At 44.9% G+C, this 18,825-nt stretch overlaps 1 protein-coding gene across 1 annotated transcript in view; it reads right to left on the bottom strand.

Annotated features, from left to right (window-relative positions):
- LOC122807514 (gamma-secretase subunit Aph-1b-like) overlaps nucleotides 1-18,825 on the bottom strand; it is a 601,701-nt gene that overhangs the window by 431,779 nt on the left and 151,097 nt on the right. Inside the window, exon 3 of the mRNA XM_044078444.1 lies at nucleotides 6,519-6,592. Coding sequence (XP_043934379.1) covers nucleotides 6,519-6,592 — 74 coding nt within the window. The remainder of the gene's footprint in view (nucleotides 1-6,518; nucleotides 6,593-18,825) is intronic.

Raw genomic sequence — 18,825 nt, 5'->3', positions numbered from 1 at the left:
TTCACTGTTGCAGTCATTACTCTTGGGTAGAATCCGAAAGCTGAGGTTGGGTGGCTAGGCTAAGTAGGATTAGGAGAGGCTATGAGGCCCTGCGGAACTACAGTGGCAAAGCCTGCTCTGGACTTAGAGTAAAGAGGCAAGTGGTAGTGCTTTGTGAAGGTGTGCACTAAACTCCAAGTTGCAGCCTCTAAGATATCTTTGGTTGGTACTCCTTTGAGGAAGGCTGCTGAAGTGGCTGCTGCTCTGGTGGAATGAGGTCTAATGCCCTTAGGCACTGATTTGCCATGCCGAAAATAGCAGAAACTAGTGCAATGGCCTATCCATTTAGAAATAGTCTGTTTTGAGATAGCCTTTCTTTGTGATCCTGCAGCATAAGACACTAAAAGTTGCTCAGTCTTTCTGAAAGCTTTAGTTCTGTCCAAGTAGAAGCATAACTGCCTGTGTATGTCCAAAGAATGGAGAATTTTCTCACCCTTGTTCTGTGGATTTGGATAAAAGGTAGGCAAGTGAATGGTTTGGTTGAGGGCCACACTGGACACCACCTTAGGCATAAATGTAGGATTTATCCTCAGAGAAACCCTGTCTGGATGAAAAATGATTAAAGGTTCCACAGCCATGAGTGCTTGTAACTCCGAGACTCGCCTTTCAGATGTTATAGCTAGGAGCAGAGCTGTTTTCCAGGATAAGAATTTTATATCTGCTGTTGATGCTGGCTCGAAAGGAGGCAGTGTGAGTTTTTCCAAAACATAATTGAGGTCCCAGGCTGGAATTGGTGCTCTCCTTGGAGGCCTAAAGTTTTTGGCCCCTCTGAGGTACTGCCTTATTAAAGGATGAGAGAAGATAGGTGGTTCTGTATTGTAATGGGCTGAAATGGCAGAGGCGTGAATCTTAATTGATGAGAAAGAAAGACCTTTGTTCAGCATCTCAGTTAGGTATTGTAAAATCTGAGGGATATTTGGTACACACGTGTCAATGCCTTGTTCCTGGTTCCAAGCACAGAATCTCTTCCATTTTTCTGCATACGATTTTCTGGTACTGGGCCTCCTGGCCTCCAAGATAACATCCATAACAGCTTTTGAAAGAGGAGTGTTCATAATGGCTACATTATCCGCCATGCTGCCAGATTTAAGGTCCTGAGTTGGCTGTACAGGATCTGATTGTTTTGTTGGGTCAGTAAGTGAGAAGTTTGAGGCAAAATCCATGCTGGACCTTGAGACAAGCTCTTTAGGATTGGGTACCAGTGCTGGCATGGCCAGTCTGGTGCAATCAGTATCATGTTTGGCTTCTCTTGTCTGACCTTTAGGAGTACTCTGGGAAAGGAGTACCAACCAAAGATATCTTAGAGGCTGCAACTTGGAGTTTAGTGCACACCTTCACAAAGCACTACCACTTACCTCTTTACTCTAAGTCCAGCTTTTTTCCAGCTGAATAATAGGGCGTCCACTTTCCATGCTTGCTTGTGATAAATCCTTGTGCAAAATCTCTGCAATTGGCAGTTGTGAGGAGAGGCAAACGGATCTATGTCTGGGCATCCCCATTTCCTTATTATCATGCTGAAGACTTGTGGATCCAGTTTCCATTCGTGGGGATCCATGAGGTTTCTGCTTAGTTCATCTGTCAGAGTATTTGTTTTTCCTGGCAGGAATCGTGCTTGTAGGTGAACTTGAAGAGCCAATGCTGTGTCCCATAAGGTCATTGCTTGTCTGCAGAGGGGGTAGAAATGTGTACCTCCCTGCTTGTTCATGTACCACATGACCGTAGCGTTGTCTGTCTTTATCAGTAACTGTCCTGGAAGAAGAACATCCCTGAAAGCTGTCAGGGCATTTTGAACAGCTAGCATCTCTTTTTGATTGATGTGAAGATGCATCTGGTTTGCAGGCCATGTGCCCTGAATACATTTTCCTGCCATATGGGCCCCCCAGGCATAATCTGATGCATTCGTTGTCAGTGTCTGTCTGGCTGTGGGTAAACAGAATGACAGTCCCTTGTTGTGGTGACAGGCTTCTGCCCACCATCGAAACTCCTGTTGTAGGCAGGGAATGAGTGCAATTACTGTCTCCAGGCTGTGGCAGGGGAATGAGTGCAATTACTGTCTCCAGGCTGTGGCAATGCTGAGTCCAAACACTTTTTAGATACCATTGTAGTTTCCTCATATGCAGTCTGGCATATGGAATTAGTAGAATGCAGGATTCCATGAAACCCAAGGCCTGCAGGAATTTCCTTGCAGATAAGTGGGTTTTTGTTGCCAATTTCTTGAAATAAGTAGTCAGATGCTTTTGCTTGTCTGGCATGAGATAAGCCATCTGGGCAATTGTATTTAAGCTTGCACCCAGGAATATTATCTCTTGAGAGGGCACTAGTTTTGATTTCTTTTCGTTTACTGTGTACCCTAGGCCAATTAGTAATCTTTTTACAAACGCCAGATGCTTTAGAAGAGTGTCTTTTTGTTTTCTGCTTGAATTAGGCAGTCGTCCAAGTAGGGATATATTTGAATTCCTTTTTGTCTGCAAAACGCAATTACTGGTGCCAGGCATTTTGTGAAGGCCCTGGGCGCAGCAGATAAGCCAAAGGGCAGTGCAGGGAATTGGTAATGCAATGAGCCTTCTATGAATCTGAGGTATCTTCTGCAAGATTGTCTGATTGGGACATGCAGGTATGCCTCTTTTAGGTCCAAAGTTATGAGCCAAGCCTTTTTGCCCAGCATGGGCAGTAGCTGCTGTAGAGTCAACATCTTGAATTTTGGAACTTCCAGAAACTTATTTAGTATAGACAGGTCCAGTATAGGTATCCAGGTTTTGTCCTTTCTGGGTACAAGGAAAAGTCTGGAGTAAAATCCTTGCCCCTGCTCTTGTTGCTGAATGGCCCTCATGTCCATGAGGGCTGTAATTTGTTTTTGTGCCTCTGCCCATTGATTGTGTGGCAGGTTTGGCATACCCTTTGACCTTGGTAGAGTGTAAAAATGGAACCTGTAGCCCTGGGACACTATGTTCAGAACCCATTTGTCTTGGGTAACCATTTGCCAATTTGATGAAAAAAGTGCTAGTTTTCCCCCTAAGGGGGCTGCCAAAAGAAAAGTGCTTGGATCTGGTAGAGGAAAGTCATTGGGACTGTTTCCTGTAAGGTTGTGATTTGTCTTCTCCGCTTTTGGAGGTAGGAGCACCCCATTGTTTAGGCCTGTATGAGCCTTGGGGCTGAGATCTGCCTGTATCTGCCTCTTTGAGGTCTGTCTGACACTGAAAAGGACCAATTTTTAGAAGGCCAGTTCCTGCTAAACCTGGGTGGTTGTATCTGTAAGAAATCCTTGACTGTCTGCATGGATTAAGCTTTATCCTCCATTTTTTTCAACACCTCTTCTCCTTTAGTACCAAACAAAGTATCATGCTGTAATGGTGCATCTAATAATTTTGCTTTAACATGATCAGGCAGATTCTGTTCCTTTAACCAAGCATGCCTTCTAATAACAGAACCTGTAACAGCAGCCCTGCAAGAGACCTCCAGTGAGTCATAACCACATTGCAAAGTATGCTTTCCCACTTGTTCAGCTGCATGCAATACATCCTGCAATTCCTTGTTCTCTGAACATTCAGTATTTGTCAACAATTTCTGTTTAAACAGTGATATTAAATATTGCTGATATTTAAGCATATGAAACTGACAATTTAAAGCCCTCACAGCCAGGGCAGCAGAAGTGTAGACTTTTTTCCCCCCATCTGTCTACAGCCCTAGAATCCCTATCAGAGGGGACAGGGTTTTTTTGCAGTGGAAGCTTTAACCCCTTTGGGACCCCGAGATATAGTTTCTGGGTCAGCAGCGAGGTTTTTGTATAGGAATTGATGAGAATCCGGGACCCTGTAGTATCTGTCTGGCTTAGCAGGTGCAGGGGGTAAAGAAGTCAGGGGACAGGCCGGGCTGTGAAAAAACATCATCTACAATGTCTAGAACAGGTGGAATAGCAATGGGTCTGTGCTGAGGAAGTAGCAGAAAGTCCCTGAGCCTTTTCTTAGATTCAGCATAATCTTGGCTCTCCCAGTGGAAATGCTCCCTCATAGTATGCAGGGTTTCCCCAAAAGAATAACCCTCAAGAGGAGAGGCTGAAGGAATGGATTCTTCAGCATCAGAATCCTCAGAGGGAAGCATGGAGTAATCCTGTTCAGAAGAGGAATCAGAGGAAATAGAAACCTGATCAGAAGAATCATACTCTGTCTCTTGCCTAGGCCTCTTATCAGGAGGGGGATGGGAGCCCCCTGATCAAAGTAATCAGGTCTTCGGCCATTTTGCGCATATGTTTTTTAGGCATGGAAGTCTGAGTAGGAGAATGCTGTACTTGTTTCTTTGTCTTTAGAGCTGCTTTAGTCTTTGAAGTTGAAGATGACTTAATATATAGTTGTGTAGGTCTGAAGACACCCTCAGCTGCTCCGGACCCATCTGAGGGAATGATTTCCGAGTGTCCAATACCTTGAGTATTCAGAGGCCCAGTCGGCTCCACGTGGGAATCGGCAGCAGCCTGTGGCTCTGAGGTAGCGGGTGCCAGGGGCTGCAAAAGCGCCTCACTGAGAACCGGCGAACTGGCGACTGGCCTAGAAGAGGTCTCTTCGTCGGTTTTGGACCTTGGGTGCCTATCCTTTTCCTTGTCCTTGCCTTTTTTGTAAACTCCGGTTGTCGGCTGGTCCGATGGCGTAGTATAATTAAATCTTCGGCCAAAGTAATGAAATGCAAAATCGAACCGATGCTTGATAGTGCGTTGGTTAAATCTAGCACAAAACTGACAGCTAGCAACGTTGTGAACAGGGCCTAGGCAAGGAATACATTAAGAGTGAAAATCCTTATGAGGTATTTGCTTCCCACAAGAAATACAATTGTTAACTTTTTCTGACATCGGTCTGGAGCAAGAAAAAAGTTTCCCCAACGGGGTACTTAGCTTTAATGAAGACTTCGGTTCTGAAATTCGGATTCGAAAATCTCAGGAGTCGGCCGACCGGCACTTGCAAACTGCTTTTGCTTTGGGCACCGTGCGGCAAGAAAGACTTAAGAAAATTACGTCGGCTGCATCTTTTATACCCCTGGAGCACTGACGTCAGGGAAGAGGTGACAGCAACCGACGCCAGACCTAGACTTTGGAATTCGGCCGACTGAGGGTAGCCTGCCAGCAGGATAACCCAAGAGTAATGACTGCAACAGTGAAACACGATGAACATCATGCCTGTCTCCTGGCCCTTAGCAGCTTCCTTAGGAGAAATACAAGGCAGATCAAGCAAACCTGCTTAGTGGTCCAAGGCACCTGAAATGACCAAAGCAGAGTTGTATGGCTGAGGCGAACAGGAAGCCAGCTTGAGAAACAAAGACTGAAGTGCAACTTTTTTATTTTTATTTTTGAAGACTTGGGAGGGAAGAACAATACAGCCCAAAGCCTAGTCCATGTCTCCCAAAACAACGGGGCTTGCCAAGAGAGTTGTAAAGCCTTGGATTGTTGATCAGACAACATTATTTAAAAAAGGAACTGCTGAGGTAAACTTTGTATGTACAACCCCCAAAACTTATACAGCCTTAGCTCCTGACTATAACTTCTAACAGAAAAGAAAAACTTTTTCTCACACAAAAAAAAAAATTATAAGGTATTAGTTAACAGGGAATGCTGACTAAAAAAGTAACTTTTAAAGTATTTTTTTTTGGAGACAACCACTAAAAACACCAATCCTTTACTTCACAAAAATTAGTAAACTGGAAGGTATTCCTCAATGTGATACTTATCTGGCCAGACATGGAGAAGTGCTAGCTGACTGTCGATCACTCAAAGCATGCAGAGAAAATGCACGCTATGACAGCAAGAAAGCCTTAACCACTGACTTTATACTGCTCTCCTCATGCTGTTCAGCAGTTTGAGCACATAGAAAGAGCCCTTAAGCCTTGGAAGCTAGCAGGTTGTCATATCCTTGCCACGATATAATCCATATAGGCTACTGTAAAATTGGTCTAGTGATGAACAACAGTTGGCAGCAATGTCACCTGTTCTTGGGAAGGGAGGTTATGTGAGTTAAAAACTATCTAGCTCTATTTCTCAAAGCAGTATTTTGGTATACATAGCACGTGCGCAACACAGAAAACTGCTGAATGCTGTAATATAGTATGCAACACTGACATATATATTACTACATCACATTAAAATGCACATTCTGGTTGGTTTCCCAGCAGTGTATTTTACTGCATTTAAGTAAAAAGGAGTGATGAAAATATAAACTATACGCAAACATGAATGACAAAAGAATCAAGTTACACCAAATACCACTGGTACCTAGCAGTTGTATTCATTTATATCATTTTGTCAGCAGTTGTAATGTAATGTTTGTTAGCAGTTGTGATGTAATGTTTGCACAGAACATTTTTCTGTCTTTGTAGCCATACGGACAGTTGCTTGCCATGCCACTTAAAAAAAAAATAAATACTGAAGTGTGAAAATATCTATACAGCAAAAGTGTCAGCCCACTGACTGGTGACCTAACTTCTACAGTAATTTCTCTCACCGTAAGCCATCTGTTGTACTGATATGGGAGACTGACCATCTTCACTCAGGGCTGCCAGACCTTCATTAGCCTTCCTGATAAGAAAAAGAAATAGAAAAAAAAAGGACCTTTTATTTATTCATTTTTATTTGTTATTTTTGTTTTCCTGTTTTTGAGATCACTTAACATCAGTGACCTCAAATGTCTGATACACCTGTAAATGTTCTACTATTACTCCACTTTTGTCCTACATACACTAACTCCCATGTAAGAGTGATGACCGGAAAAAGGGAAACATTTTTTTTTTTTTTTATACAGCAGGCAAGGGATTTTACATGTTTCTCCATTTCCCATCTGCCAGATTACCAGAAAGCCCTGCAAAGAATTTATACACCAAAAAGTCATGTTCTGGGGTCCATGTGAAATGAAGTTTGCCCACCTTTAGCTTCACCCAGTGGACAGCTGAGCAGCAACTGAACCCACAACCCTCACATCAAACAGCAGAGTTCACCTTTGGCTGTTCAATCAACCCTCCAGAAGTAAGTCTTCCAAGACACTAACTGAATCTAAGCCACTAGCAACACTAATGGATGCCTTCTTAACCCTCCCACCACCACCATGTAATTGGGCTCGCCTAAAACATTAATCAAATTAAAGGGTGCTCACTATTGGAGGTTTCACAGCCTTCTTCACTACAGCTATGCATCTTACAGTTACAACAGTTAGAAGACAAGTGATTTGCTATTCTTGTTAAGCAAATTTTTTTTTTTACTTTGAATATTCAAATGGACTGAACTATAACACTTTTTCAACAACTGCCACAAAGTACAGTTTTGTACCTACCATAAATGTAGATGTCCGAACTGGATAGCATCTGCAGTCATAACAACTGGGTTGTCCTGTCGTCAGGCAGCCCTGCAGTCAGCCGGATTCCAAAGTCCGGGTCCGGCTTCGGCTGATGTCGCACTTCATCCGACGTCATCTCTGCTGGTCTCCGGGTATAAAGGCATCAGCCGACGCCATTTTCTTCAGTGTTTCTTGCCCCAGATGCCAGTTGCCCTTCCTGGAAGGCTAATTTTTGGATAAATGCCAATGTTTCCAAAAGGATAGAAGGCAAACTCAGAAAATAAGCATATATGTACATATATACAAACAAATACACCATAAAGACTCCCCCACTAGCTAGCTATTAGGAGGGTAAATACCCTAGGAGTACCACAGAGGGAAGGAGGGAGGGTAATCCTGACTGCAGATGCTATCCAGTTCGGACATCTACATTTATGGTAGGTACAAAACTGTACTATGTCCTTCATGGATGCATCTGCAGTCATAACAACTGGGTAGAATACCATAGCCAACTAAGGGAGGAGGAAAAATTTAGATTATGGTGTGGTTAGGATCCCTTGCAGCACAGCAGTGGCAAACCCTGCTCGGGATCTGGAGTACAATGGTAAGTTATAATGCTTGGCAAATGTATGCACGGAGGTCCAAGTAGCCGCCTCAATAATGTCCTTGGTTGCCACACCTCGTAGGAAGGCTGTGGTAGTGGCTGTTGCCCTTGTAGAATGAGGCCTTATGTTCTGTGGAATTGGTTTTCCATGGAAAGAGTAACAGAACCATATGCAATTTCCTATCCATTTGGAGATTGTCTGTTTGGAAATTGCTTTTCCTTCCCTTCCTGTTGCATAGGCTACAAAAAGCTGGTCAGTTTTTCTGCTACTTTTTTTCTGTCCAGGTAGTAGCGTAACTGTCTATGGACATCCAAGGAATGCAGCATTCTTTCCCCTCTGTTTTGTGGGTTGGGAAAGAAGGTAGGTAGGTGGATTGCCTGGTTTAAAGACACTCTGGATATCACCTTAGGCATAAACGTAGGATTAGTCCTCATGGACACTCTATCTTGGTGGAAGATTAGGAAGGGCTGTACCGCCATTAGGGCCTGAAGTTCAGAGACCCTCCTTGCTGAGGTTATTGCCAGTAGGAAAGCAGTTTTCCACGATAGATGCTGTAGGTCCGCTGTTGCTGCTGGTTCAAAAGGTGCGAGTGTCAATTTTTCTAGCACAAAGTTCAAATCCCAAGCTGGCAATGGTGGTTTCCTTGGAGGTTTTACATTCTTGATTCCTCTGAGGAGCTGCCTGAGTAAAGGGTGTGAAAAGACAGGTGGATCAAAGCTGTATTCTGCTGAAATAGCTGATGCATGTATCTTGATGGAGGAATAGGACAGGCCTGTATGTAGAAGCTCTGCCAGATACTCCAGAATGTTAGCCATATTTATAATTGACACATCTTTTCCTCTTTCTGTGCTCCAAATGACAAACCTTTTCCATTTTCCTGCATAGTTCCTTCTTGCTGACATCGGCTGAGGCAAGAAAGAGTCCCCAACGGGGTACTTAGCTTTTAGAAGTCTTCGAAGTAGTATTCGGTAGTAGAAATCTCTGGATCCGACCGACCGGCACTTGCGAACAGCTTCTGCTTCGGGCGCCACGCGGCAAGAAAGACTGAAGAAAATGGCGTCGGCTGATGCCTTTATACCCGGAGACCAGCAGAGATGACGTCGGGTGAAGTGCGACATCAGCCGAAGCCGGACCCGGACTTTGGAATCCGGCCGACTGCAGGGCTGCCTGACGACAGGACAACCCAGTTGTTATGACTGCAGATGCATCCATGAAGGACATCCTTGATATAATACTAAGTTCAAATGACATTTAATAAAAACAAGCCTCTAATATTAGTTTGATAAATGATAAAACAATCAGATGAAATAATAAATGAACATATCCTGACACATTTTAAAGCAGAAATATTCATCTACCAGAGTCAAAGAAAATATGGAGGCCTGCACTATAAAACAATTAGCATTAAGTCATACTAGCACTAACTGAGGTAACAAACATCAAAAGCTGCAGGATTTGTTACTCGTAAGTGAAAAATCAACACGAGAGAAAGACCTTGCATTCATAAATAATGCAGTGTGGTGAGTTGTGCAGTTCTAAAATGCTGCTTGGAAAACCAGCTGCATGGATGGATCATGTTCAAAGGGAAATACTGTTCCATATTTCAAGACCCTAAAATGTGACTGCTTTGCTGCCACTTAGGAGAGAATGCCATCCCAATGAGTACTGTGCTGGAGGAGTAGAGAGCTGAAGAGCACAGAGAATGAGTAGTAATAGGAGTAATGCTAGGTACTCACTGCCCACTCTGGAAGATCTTGTGTACAAGTGTGCCTGACAGAATTGTGGTTTGCAGTCTTAACATAGGCTGCTATGTTTTCAAGAGTACTGCACAATGCTGTTTTCTCCTGTGGGACTGGACTGTAAGCTGGCATATATTACGTTGCACCCTTTACAGCCTAATTTGATTGTATTGTACAATCACTAAAAGGCGTAATCTGAACACTCCAAATCTGTTGCCAAAACCTCTATATCCACGGTTTGCGGGTAAACAGATTCTGCAGAAGGTACCAAGCACTGCCAATACCCATGCATAAATGTGGTTACTGTGTATGAAGTAAGACAGGCAGGGATTAAGCCATGCTTCTGCAATTTTAAGGGTTACACAATTTGTTTTATTTAGGTTTATACGTTCATAGGTAGGTACTAGGCTAGGGTACTAGGGCCTATACATACCTAGCCAAAAAGGTACCCAGGCTTTTGCCACCTAAGAAAATTATTTTCCTAAGCCCCTGTTGAGCAGAGCCACAAAAGTGATCCCCGGGGTGAATTTCCTACTTCCCATCCAATCATCAAAAATTTTTTTGAAGAGTGCTAATGAGGAGCATTGTTTGATATAGACAGGTAGTTTGTTCCAGAGTATGGGAAGTCTCTGGGACAGGAATCTATCCCTCCAGCATGTTCTGTTTATTGTGATGACAAGGTTTAGGTCCCTAGAGTGTGCAGCTCGGAGAAATGGGGATTTCTTTAAGTGCAGCATGCCCAACAGCTCTGGGCTTGACATAGTTTTGTATGTTAGGCAGAGATCACCTCTGAGTAGGCGATTTTGAGATGGTCTGCGTAGGGCATCTGTTTGAGGCCGGTAATCCTCTTTGTGAGGTACTTCTGCGGCCTTTCCAGTTGTAGATGTTTTGTGAGGTCCATACCAAAAGGGGCATTGTACTCTATAATGGGTCTAATGAGTGATGAGTAGAGGGGAACAATTACCTCTTTTTTCCTGGATGAGAAACCTTTTGTGATGAGGAAGGATTTCCTGACTACTGTGATAATGTAATTATCAAAGGAGAGTCTACTGTCCACCTGTGTCTCAAGGTCTCTTATCACACTTTCGGTGTTAAGTAGACAACCACTTATGATGTAGTTCATGGGTACAAAGTTTTTACCAAAAGGGATGGCAATGCACTTTTTGGCATTGAGCTTGTGGCCATGGCTTCGACACCAGGACTGAATCCTGTGGTACTCCACTTGTCACTGGTCTGAAGTCGGATTTGGAGTATGCTACTTTCACAGTGTGGGTTCTGTCAGTGAGTCAGTTGGCAACCCATCTTGTGACATAGGGATTTATACCTAGTTTAGTGAGTTTATCTATAATTCCAGAGTGGGGGATGGAGTCAAAAGCCTTGGTGAGATCTAGATAGGCTGTGTGGACCACCTTACCCTCATCTACAGCTTTGGTGACTGTTTCAAAGAAATCTATCGGGTGTAGAAGACATGATCTGTCTTTTACAAACCCAAACTGGGTGGGGTCCAGAGTTTGGAGATTACCAATGTCTTTGTTTACAAGTTCCATGATGATACGTTCCATGACCTTGCAAACCAGGCTTGTCAGGCTAATGGGGCAGTAGTTCCCGGGGTCCGTGGTGGATCCCCCTTTGTGGAGTGGGATAACCATCACTGTGCGCCATTCAGTGGGCACAAAGCCTGAGGTGAGGCTATGACTGAACATGGTACTTAGGTGGGGTGCCAGATCATTCTGTAGTTCATGTAGAACGCAGCCTGGGATGTTGTCAGGTCCCATGGATGCTGTGTTCTTATTTGGAGTGTGTGTTTTTTACCTGTGCAACCCTGATTACAGGAACTTTGCATTCTTCTGGTATAGAGATGGGCCCTCTAGGGGGTGAGAGGGGGGTAAAGGAAGCAATGCACCTATCTGCCAGGATGATAGCAATATCAGTTGGGTCTGTATATTTAGTACCATTGTGCTGTAACTCAGAGCAGATCTGAGAGTTGCCATTGTGATTCTTGACATAGCTATAGAATGCTTTTTGGCTGTCTATAGAAACAGTGGTGATTTTGTTTTCGTAACTAGCTTTGCAGCATTTTATGAGGGATCTCAGCTTCTTACTGAGGCTAACCAGGGAGTTCCTCCAATCATGGGATTTTACTCTTTTGCAGCAGTTTCTTTCTTCTGGTGTAGAGTTTGCTTATGGCAGGAACCACCAGACTGGCTTCCTTTTTTGGAGGATAGCATCTTGGTTCTGTTAGGGATAGCACAATCCATGCACTCGTGTAAGTGCTTATAAAGTGCATTTGTGTAGGATTCAGCAGTCGTACCCCTACCGTCAGTCTAAATGGGTGCTGTGATGTTTGCCACTTCTGTCTTAAGAAGCATGAAGTTGGCTTTGGTGAAATTTTTAAGGTGGTTTCCCTAATGGGGGATTGGGGCGGGATGTGGATGTCTAGGGTGATTAGCTTGTTGTCAGATCTGACCAACGAGGAACTGACCTCTGGTGTGAAACACTGGTCGGTCATGTTGGTAATGACCAGGTCTAGGATATAGTTCCCCCTGGTGGGAGTGTGGACAAGCAGATCCAAGGCACTGAAATTTATGAATTCCAGAAAATGTTGAGCAAAAGAGTTGGTACAAGAGTAGTTTTCCCAGTTAATGGTGGGGTAGTTGAAATCACCCATTATTAGGGTGTTGAGTTGTACCCTAACATTTTCCAGTGCATCAAGAAATAAGAAGTGGGAATCCTGGGGCATGGTGGGGGATCTGTAGCAAGATACAATTTGGATTGCGGTCTTGCCCAGAGTTAGCTGTACTTGGATAATCTCGGATGCATTATGCTGAGCAACTAGCCTGGAGGTGTGGATATCCTTAATGAATATGGACACACCTCCACCTTTAGTGTTTCGGTCCAGGTTAGTTGACCGAAAGGTGTGGTATGAATTATAGCCTGGTAATGCAGGGGTGCTCTTTGGAGCCTTGAACCAGGTCTCTGTCACCGCACAGATGTCGAAGTTCTCCATTTTAAGGAGTGCCTCGAGTGAGTGCATTTTGAGGTTTAGACTTCTAGCACTGAGGAGCATTATTCTCAGATTTTGCTTGCTTGTACCTATTACAGTGGTGAATTTGTCATTTGAACCTTGCCTAAAAAAGGCACTATAGGGGTGGCAAGAGCCTTAGCCAGTATGCAAAGTCCCAAGGGCGACAGCTGCAGGCCATCTCTGGCAAAGCATCGTGGTCTGTCGATCATGTCATCCCAGGCAGACGGATACTTGATCCCCTTAGAATGACACCAGAAGCTTAGCCAATTGTTGAAGTCAATCATTTTGTCGTTGAACTGTGGTATCATTCTGGGTGATGGTAGGATGCTACTCAGGGCTAGGGTCATACCTGCCTGGGCTACAAGATCAGAGAGCTCCTCCAGGTCTCTTTTCATGTAGTCCAGGGAGGTACGTCTCAGGTCATTCACACTAACATGGACAATGACAGAGTCATATTTGTACTTGTTGTGGAGTGACCTGAGTGCGTTTACATCTGATAAGGTCCTTCCCAGGCACTGAAGTGGCAAAGACACTAGACTGTACTGCAAAAAAGGAGCAAATGGCACATACAAAGAATGTGTCTGGGTCCACACAAAGCTAAGTCATCAACATTACAAAAGAGCTTTTTGTTGTTATATGTGGGGACAGGGTGTCATATCAACAGTGACCAACATAATACAGTGTTTATAAATAATGAAACGGTCATGGTCCTAAAATTGATCCTTGTGGCACTACCTTTGGTGATTTAAAAACAGATTTGTAGGGGTTTACAAATAAGATCCTGTTCTACATATCACTGAGACAGTCTGCAAATCAATTAATAAACGCCCTGTTCAGACCACAGCACTCCTAATTCAATAATCATTACAAATGTGAGACATACATGAATGTTTTTAGTAACTCCAAATATGTAATTTGCTAGTTCTCCATTTTCCATATTGTGGCTGGAATTTGAGAGAGTAATGAGTCTGGGTACAATGACCTCAACAGAATCCAATCTGGATGTCCTATCAGTCCAAAAGATTCCACATAATCGTTTAGATGCACAGACATGATTGTTTCTAATGTTTTACTCTACAAACATAAAAGATACAGGCCTGAAGATGTCAAATGAATTTTGAGTTCAATTGTTCTAGAATGGAAAAAGAAGTTATGTCTTACCATAACGTTCCATCTGAGTTGTTGATCTTCTTCAAATCAATGATGGGTTCGGTTCTGAGCCCTCGGAACTGAGTCAGCCTTATACCAAACTTCCGTGCACCAAAAACTCTCAAGCTAAGCTGCTACCCACAATGCCCTTTGCTCCGTTACCTCAGATCGAGTTTGCATGCAACATATAGAGAAAGAATAAGCCAGAGGCCATCTCTGCGCAAAAACCCTAATACACCACGAAGACCCAGAAGATCCGCCAGAAACCTTAGGAGGGGGTCAGTGGGAGGGTGTGATGACTGGAAGAAGATCAACAACTCAGATGGAACATTATGGTAAGACATAACTTCTTTATCTGAAGTTGTTCATCTTCTTCCTATTCATCACTGCCATCAGTCCCCAGCTACTTGGAGAACCTGGGTGGCCCTTATGGAAGAACATTCCTGAGAACCATTGAGCCAAAGGCCACTCTTCCCCTGGAGATCAGATCCAATTTGTAATGCTTGATAAAAGTGTGGAGCTTAGTCCAAATGGCAGCTGCACAAATGTCATCCATGGAGGCCCTAGAGTGGAAGGCAACAGATGCTGCAATAGCCCTAGTTGAGTGAGCTTTGATTTAGCCCGGCTTAGATCCCTCCGTAAGGGAAAATGTGAAGGAAATGCAATCCCTGAGCCATTTAGACAAAGTAACTTTTGATACTCCCATTCTAGGGCCTGCAAAGGAAGCGTAAAGCTGGTATGACTTGTGGAATGATTTAGTTCTGTCCAGATAAAAGCGTACTTGTCTATGAACATCCAGGGAATATAGGCAGTATCCTCCCTTGTTCGAGTAATTTGGGAAAAACAGAGGGAGCTCAATGGACTGGTTAATGGAAAAGTCAGAAACCACTTTGGGAAGAAAGGATGGGTTAGTTCGAAGTGATACTCTGTCCTTATGAAAGATCAGATAAGGGCTCTTTATACATAACGCTTGTAATTCTGAAATTCTACTTGCTGAAGATATAGCCACCAGGAATAAGGATTTCCAAGATAAGAATTTTACCTCACAGGTGGCAGCCGGCTCAAACGGTGGCAGAGAAAGAGCCTGCAGAACCCAGGACAAATCCATGCCTCCACCGGCTGTCTAATGGGAGGCCTGCTGTGAAAAATACCCTTGAGGAAGGTCTTGCAAAGACGAGAGGAGATGAGTGGTACTCTTTCAGACCATTATGGAAGTTGGAAATTGCTGCTAGATGGACTCGGATGGTAGAAGCAGAGGCACCTTTGTCGAACAGCTCAGCTAAATAATGAAGAATAGTGGCCACGGGGGCTGCGAATGGGTCTAGCGCCTGATTACGTGACCAAATAGAGAATCTTTTCCATTTATCCCTGTAAAGTTTTCTGGTGGATGGTTTATGAGAAGCCAAAATAATATCCCGAACAGATGAAGAAAGGGTTTCTTGCCTGACAGCTAACGAAAGTGGAGAAACCAAGCTGTCAGCTTGAGGGTGGATTCAGAGGAGTCAGCCCTTGTGGGTGAGAAATTAGTTCCTGACGAGTGTCTAGGATCCAAGGTTGTCGTAACAGATGAGGTCGGAGGAAGGGAAACCACACTTGACGAGGCCAAAATGGATCAATGAGGATCACTTTGCTTCTCAACTGAATCACCTTCCACAGAAAGAGGAGAATCAGAGGAATCGGAGGGTAAGCATAAAGGAGACCCATGGGCCAATTGTGGACTACAGCGTCTCTTGGTGACTCCCCGAGAGGGGGAAAGAGGGCAAAGAGGCAAAAAGGTCGCAGCATGGTTGGCCCCAGCGACTGAAAATTTCCGTCGCCACACTCGGGTTGAGAGACCACACGTGCGGGTGAAGTATGCATCTGCTCAGTCTGTCCACAATCACATTGGAGCTCCCCAGGATGTACTTTGCAATCAGAAAACGGTTGGAAGCTATCTCCCACTGCCAAATTCTCATGGCTTCACGACAAAGGGGGTAAGACTTGGTCCCTCCCTGTTTATGTACCAGACCACAGACATGTTGTCCGACTGGACAGCAAGCAGATGAAAAGCTTGCAATGCCAATAGCACCGCTCTTAACTCCAGGACATTGATATGCAAACTGACCTCTACATCGAACCACGTGCCTTGAACTGACTTTCCCTGGAAGTGCCCCCCCCCCATTAGGAAAGCATCCGTGGTCACCGTGGCGTTGGGCTGTGGAACCTGGAAGGGACGACGACAAAGATTTTCGTCTGTATACATCCACCAGAGGAAATCTTGTTTGCAAATGTTGGTGATGAGAATCTTTGAGTTCAGGGGGTGAAGATTGGGTATCCACTGGGCCTAAAGGAGCCATTGTAGTAATCTCATGTGTAGTCTGGCTAAGGGGACTATGGGGATGGCTGCAGCCATAGAGCCTAAGGCTTGAAGAATCTCCCTTACAGACACCTTGCTTTGGCAGAGTATCACCTGAACTTGTGCCCTGAGTCTCTAAAGCCTGTGGGGAGGAAGAGAAATTAGGCTTGACTGCGTGTTGAATATTGCCCCTACGAATTCCAGTTGTTGTGATGAATGGAGGTTTGATTTCTTCCAGTGTATGGTGATGCTTAATGACTCCGCTAGGGGCAAGGTGTAGCGGAGGGCCCTGACCAGGAGACGCTTAGTGGGGGTGGACAGGAGCCAATCGTCTAGATATGGAAACACCTGGAATCCCTGAAGTCTAAGATGAGCTGTTACCACTGCCAGACATTTCGTAAACACTCTGAGGGCTGTTGAGAGACCAAAAGGCAGGGTTCTGAACTGGTAGTGCACAGAAGAAACCACTGAACGAAACAAAACCAGAAAAAACGTTGGTCGAGGAAGAAATAACAGCTCAAGCAGAAATAGCGTAATAGTCGAGGAAGAAGGTAGTGATTGGCTCCCAGTCAGAAACAAAGGAGGCTCCTGGAGCGCTTGTCCATCTTGATATGGTAATACACATCCCGAAGATCTAGTGAGCACATCCACACACCCTCCTGCAGATAGGGGAGGATGGATTGAATCGTGACCATGCGGAACTTGGTCTGAACTACGACTTTGTTTAGATGACCGAGATTCAGAATGGGCCTCCATTCCCGTTTTTTTGGAACCAAAAAGAATCTTGAATAGAACCCTGATCCGCACTGATCTGGGGGGACCTTTTGGATGGCTTGTTTTTGAAGTAGCTTTCGTATCTCGGAAGCTGCCTACTCCCTTTGACTGGGTGGAACATCAGGAAGGGAATTTGGAGGTCTTGGACAGGAGATTAGTGGAATATGGTAGCCTCTGGTAATAATTCTCTGCACCCACTGATCGTTCGTAATGGACAACCAGACATCTTGGTGCAGAGAGAAACGTGCCCAGACTGCTTCCAGAGGAAAGCAATCAGGCAGCGCCTCAAGAGCGCTTGTATGGTCTGCCTGAGAAAGAATCTCTGGAGCCTTGGTTCCGGGGACCCCCTCTGCCTCTAGAGGAGTCCTCACCATGTGCGTCTTGGAAAGGACCTTGAGACTTCTTGTGCTACATTTTTCCGCTCCTCAGGTTCCTGGAGAATGAACGCTGAGGTTTGGAGAAACATAGGCCAATGGCAGACACGGTCTTCCAGTCTTGCTCGCACCTGGCTACTGTATCCTTGACCTTTGCACCAAACAGAGCAGAGGGCTCGATAGGGGCATTTAAAAAGGAAGACTTGAAGGAGTCCGCGAGGTCACAGATGTGCATCCAAGTGTGACGTCTCATGACTATGCCTGCACCCGCAGCTCTAGCTGCTCCTTCGGTTGCGTGCGACAGCAACCTCACAAATGAATTAGATATGGATTCTAGGGTGACAAGTTGGGAAGCGACTTTATCTCGTGTTCCATCCGATACTTGACCCGCGAGAGTTCTGGAGAGTTTGGAGATAAGATCTCTCTGGAGCCTCGTAAAATGTGCCATAAAGTTCAGAGACCTAACCGCGAAGGTCGCTGACGCAAAGACTCACTTCCCTAACCTGTCCACTGCCCGGGACTCTTTGCTGGGCGAGTGAACAGCAGGACTCTCTTATGCAAGGTCTTTTTTCATGGCAGCTGCCACCACCATAGCATCCACTGGCAAGCATCTTGACCAATAGGGTTAATCCTCTGGAGGGGAGAGAACTTTGTCTGGGGATGGCCTCAACAGAATCAGGGTTCTTCCAAGCCCGTTGCACGATGAGCTTAACCAGCTCATCGGCGGGGGGTCACCCAAGAAGTACAGGGCCGAGAGCAAAAGGCCTGCAGGAATACGAATTCCTCTGAGGAAGGGGTTGAGGACTTCCAGTCACCCCTCTGTTTCAAGATCTCCATGATGTCCCTGAAGGAGAAATCATTGGGAATGAACATGCGGACCCTTCCCCATCATCGTAGTCCGTATCCTCTGTGAGTGACTCCTCCGGGAAGTCCGTGTGGCTCCTCTTACACACCTGTTTCCGAGGGGGTTCTTTGGTGGGAACATCCGAAGAAGACTCGGAAAGTGAAATGTCATGAACAGGGATCTCCTGGGCCTTGCACTCTCGGAGTCATGGGGGGGGGGTGGACTTTGACAGCTGCGGCTCAGGGGGAAAGTACAGTTTTGTACCTACCATAAATGTAGATGTCCGATAGGTATGCATCTGCAGTTCTAACATATGGGTTGTCCTGCCTCAGGCAGCCCTTCGGTCGGCCGGATTCCAAAGTCTGGGTCTGGCCTCGGCTGATGTCGCACTTCACCCGACGTCATAGCTGCTGTTTATTGGGTATAAAGGCATCAGCCAACGCCATTTTCCTCAGTGTTTCTTGCCCCAGATGCCAGGTGCCCTCTAGGAAGGCTAAATTTGGATAAATGCAAATAATACCAAACAGTAGAGATCAAACAATATAAAAAAATATATATATATACATATATACAAACAAATACACCATAATATATTCCCCCAGCTAGCTAAAAGAGGGGTAAATACCCTAGGAATACC

The sequence above is a fragment of the Protopterus annectens genome, chromosome 1.part1 (genome assembly GCF_019279795.1).
Source record: "Protopterus annectens isolate FY-2018-M chromosome 1.part1, PAN1.0, whole genome shotgun sequence".
NCBI lineage: Eukaryota > Metazoa > Chordata > Ceratodontiformes > Protopteridae > Protopterus > Protopterus annectens.
The sequence above is the reverse complement of the archived record's forward strand: the minus strand, read 5'-3'. Positions and strand labels throughout refer to the sequence as shown.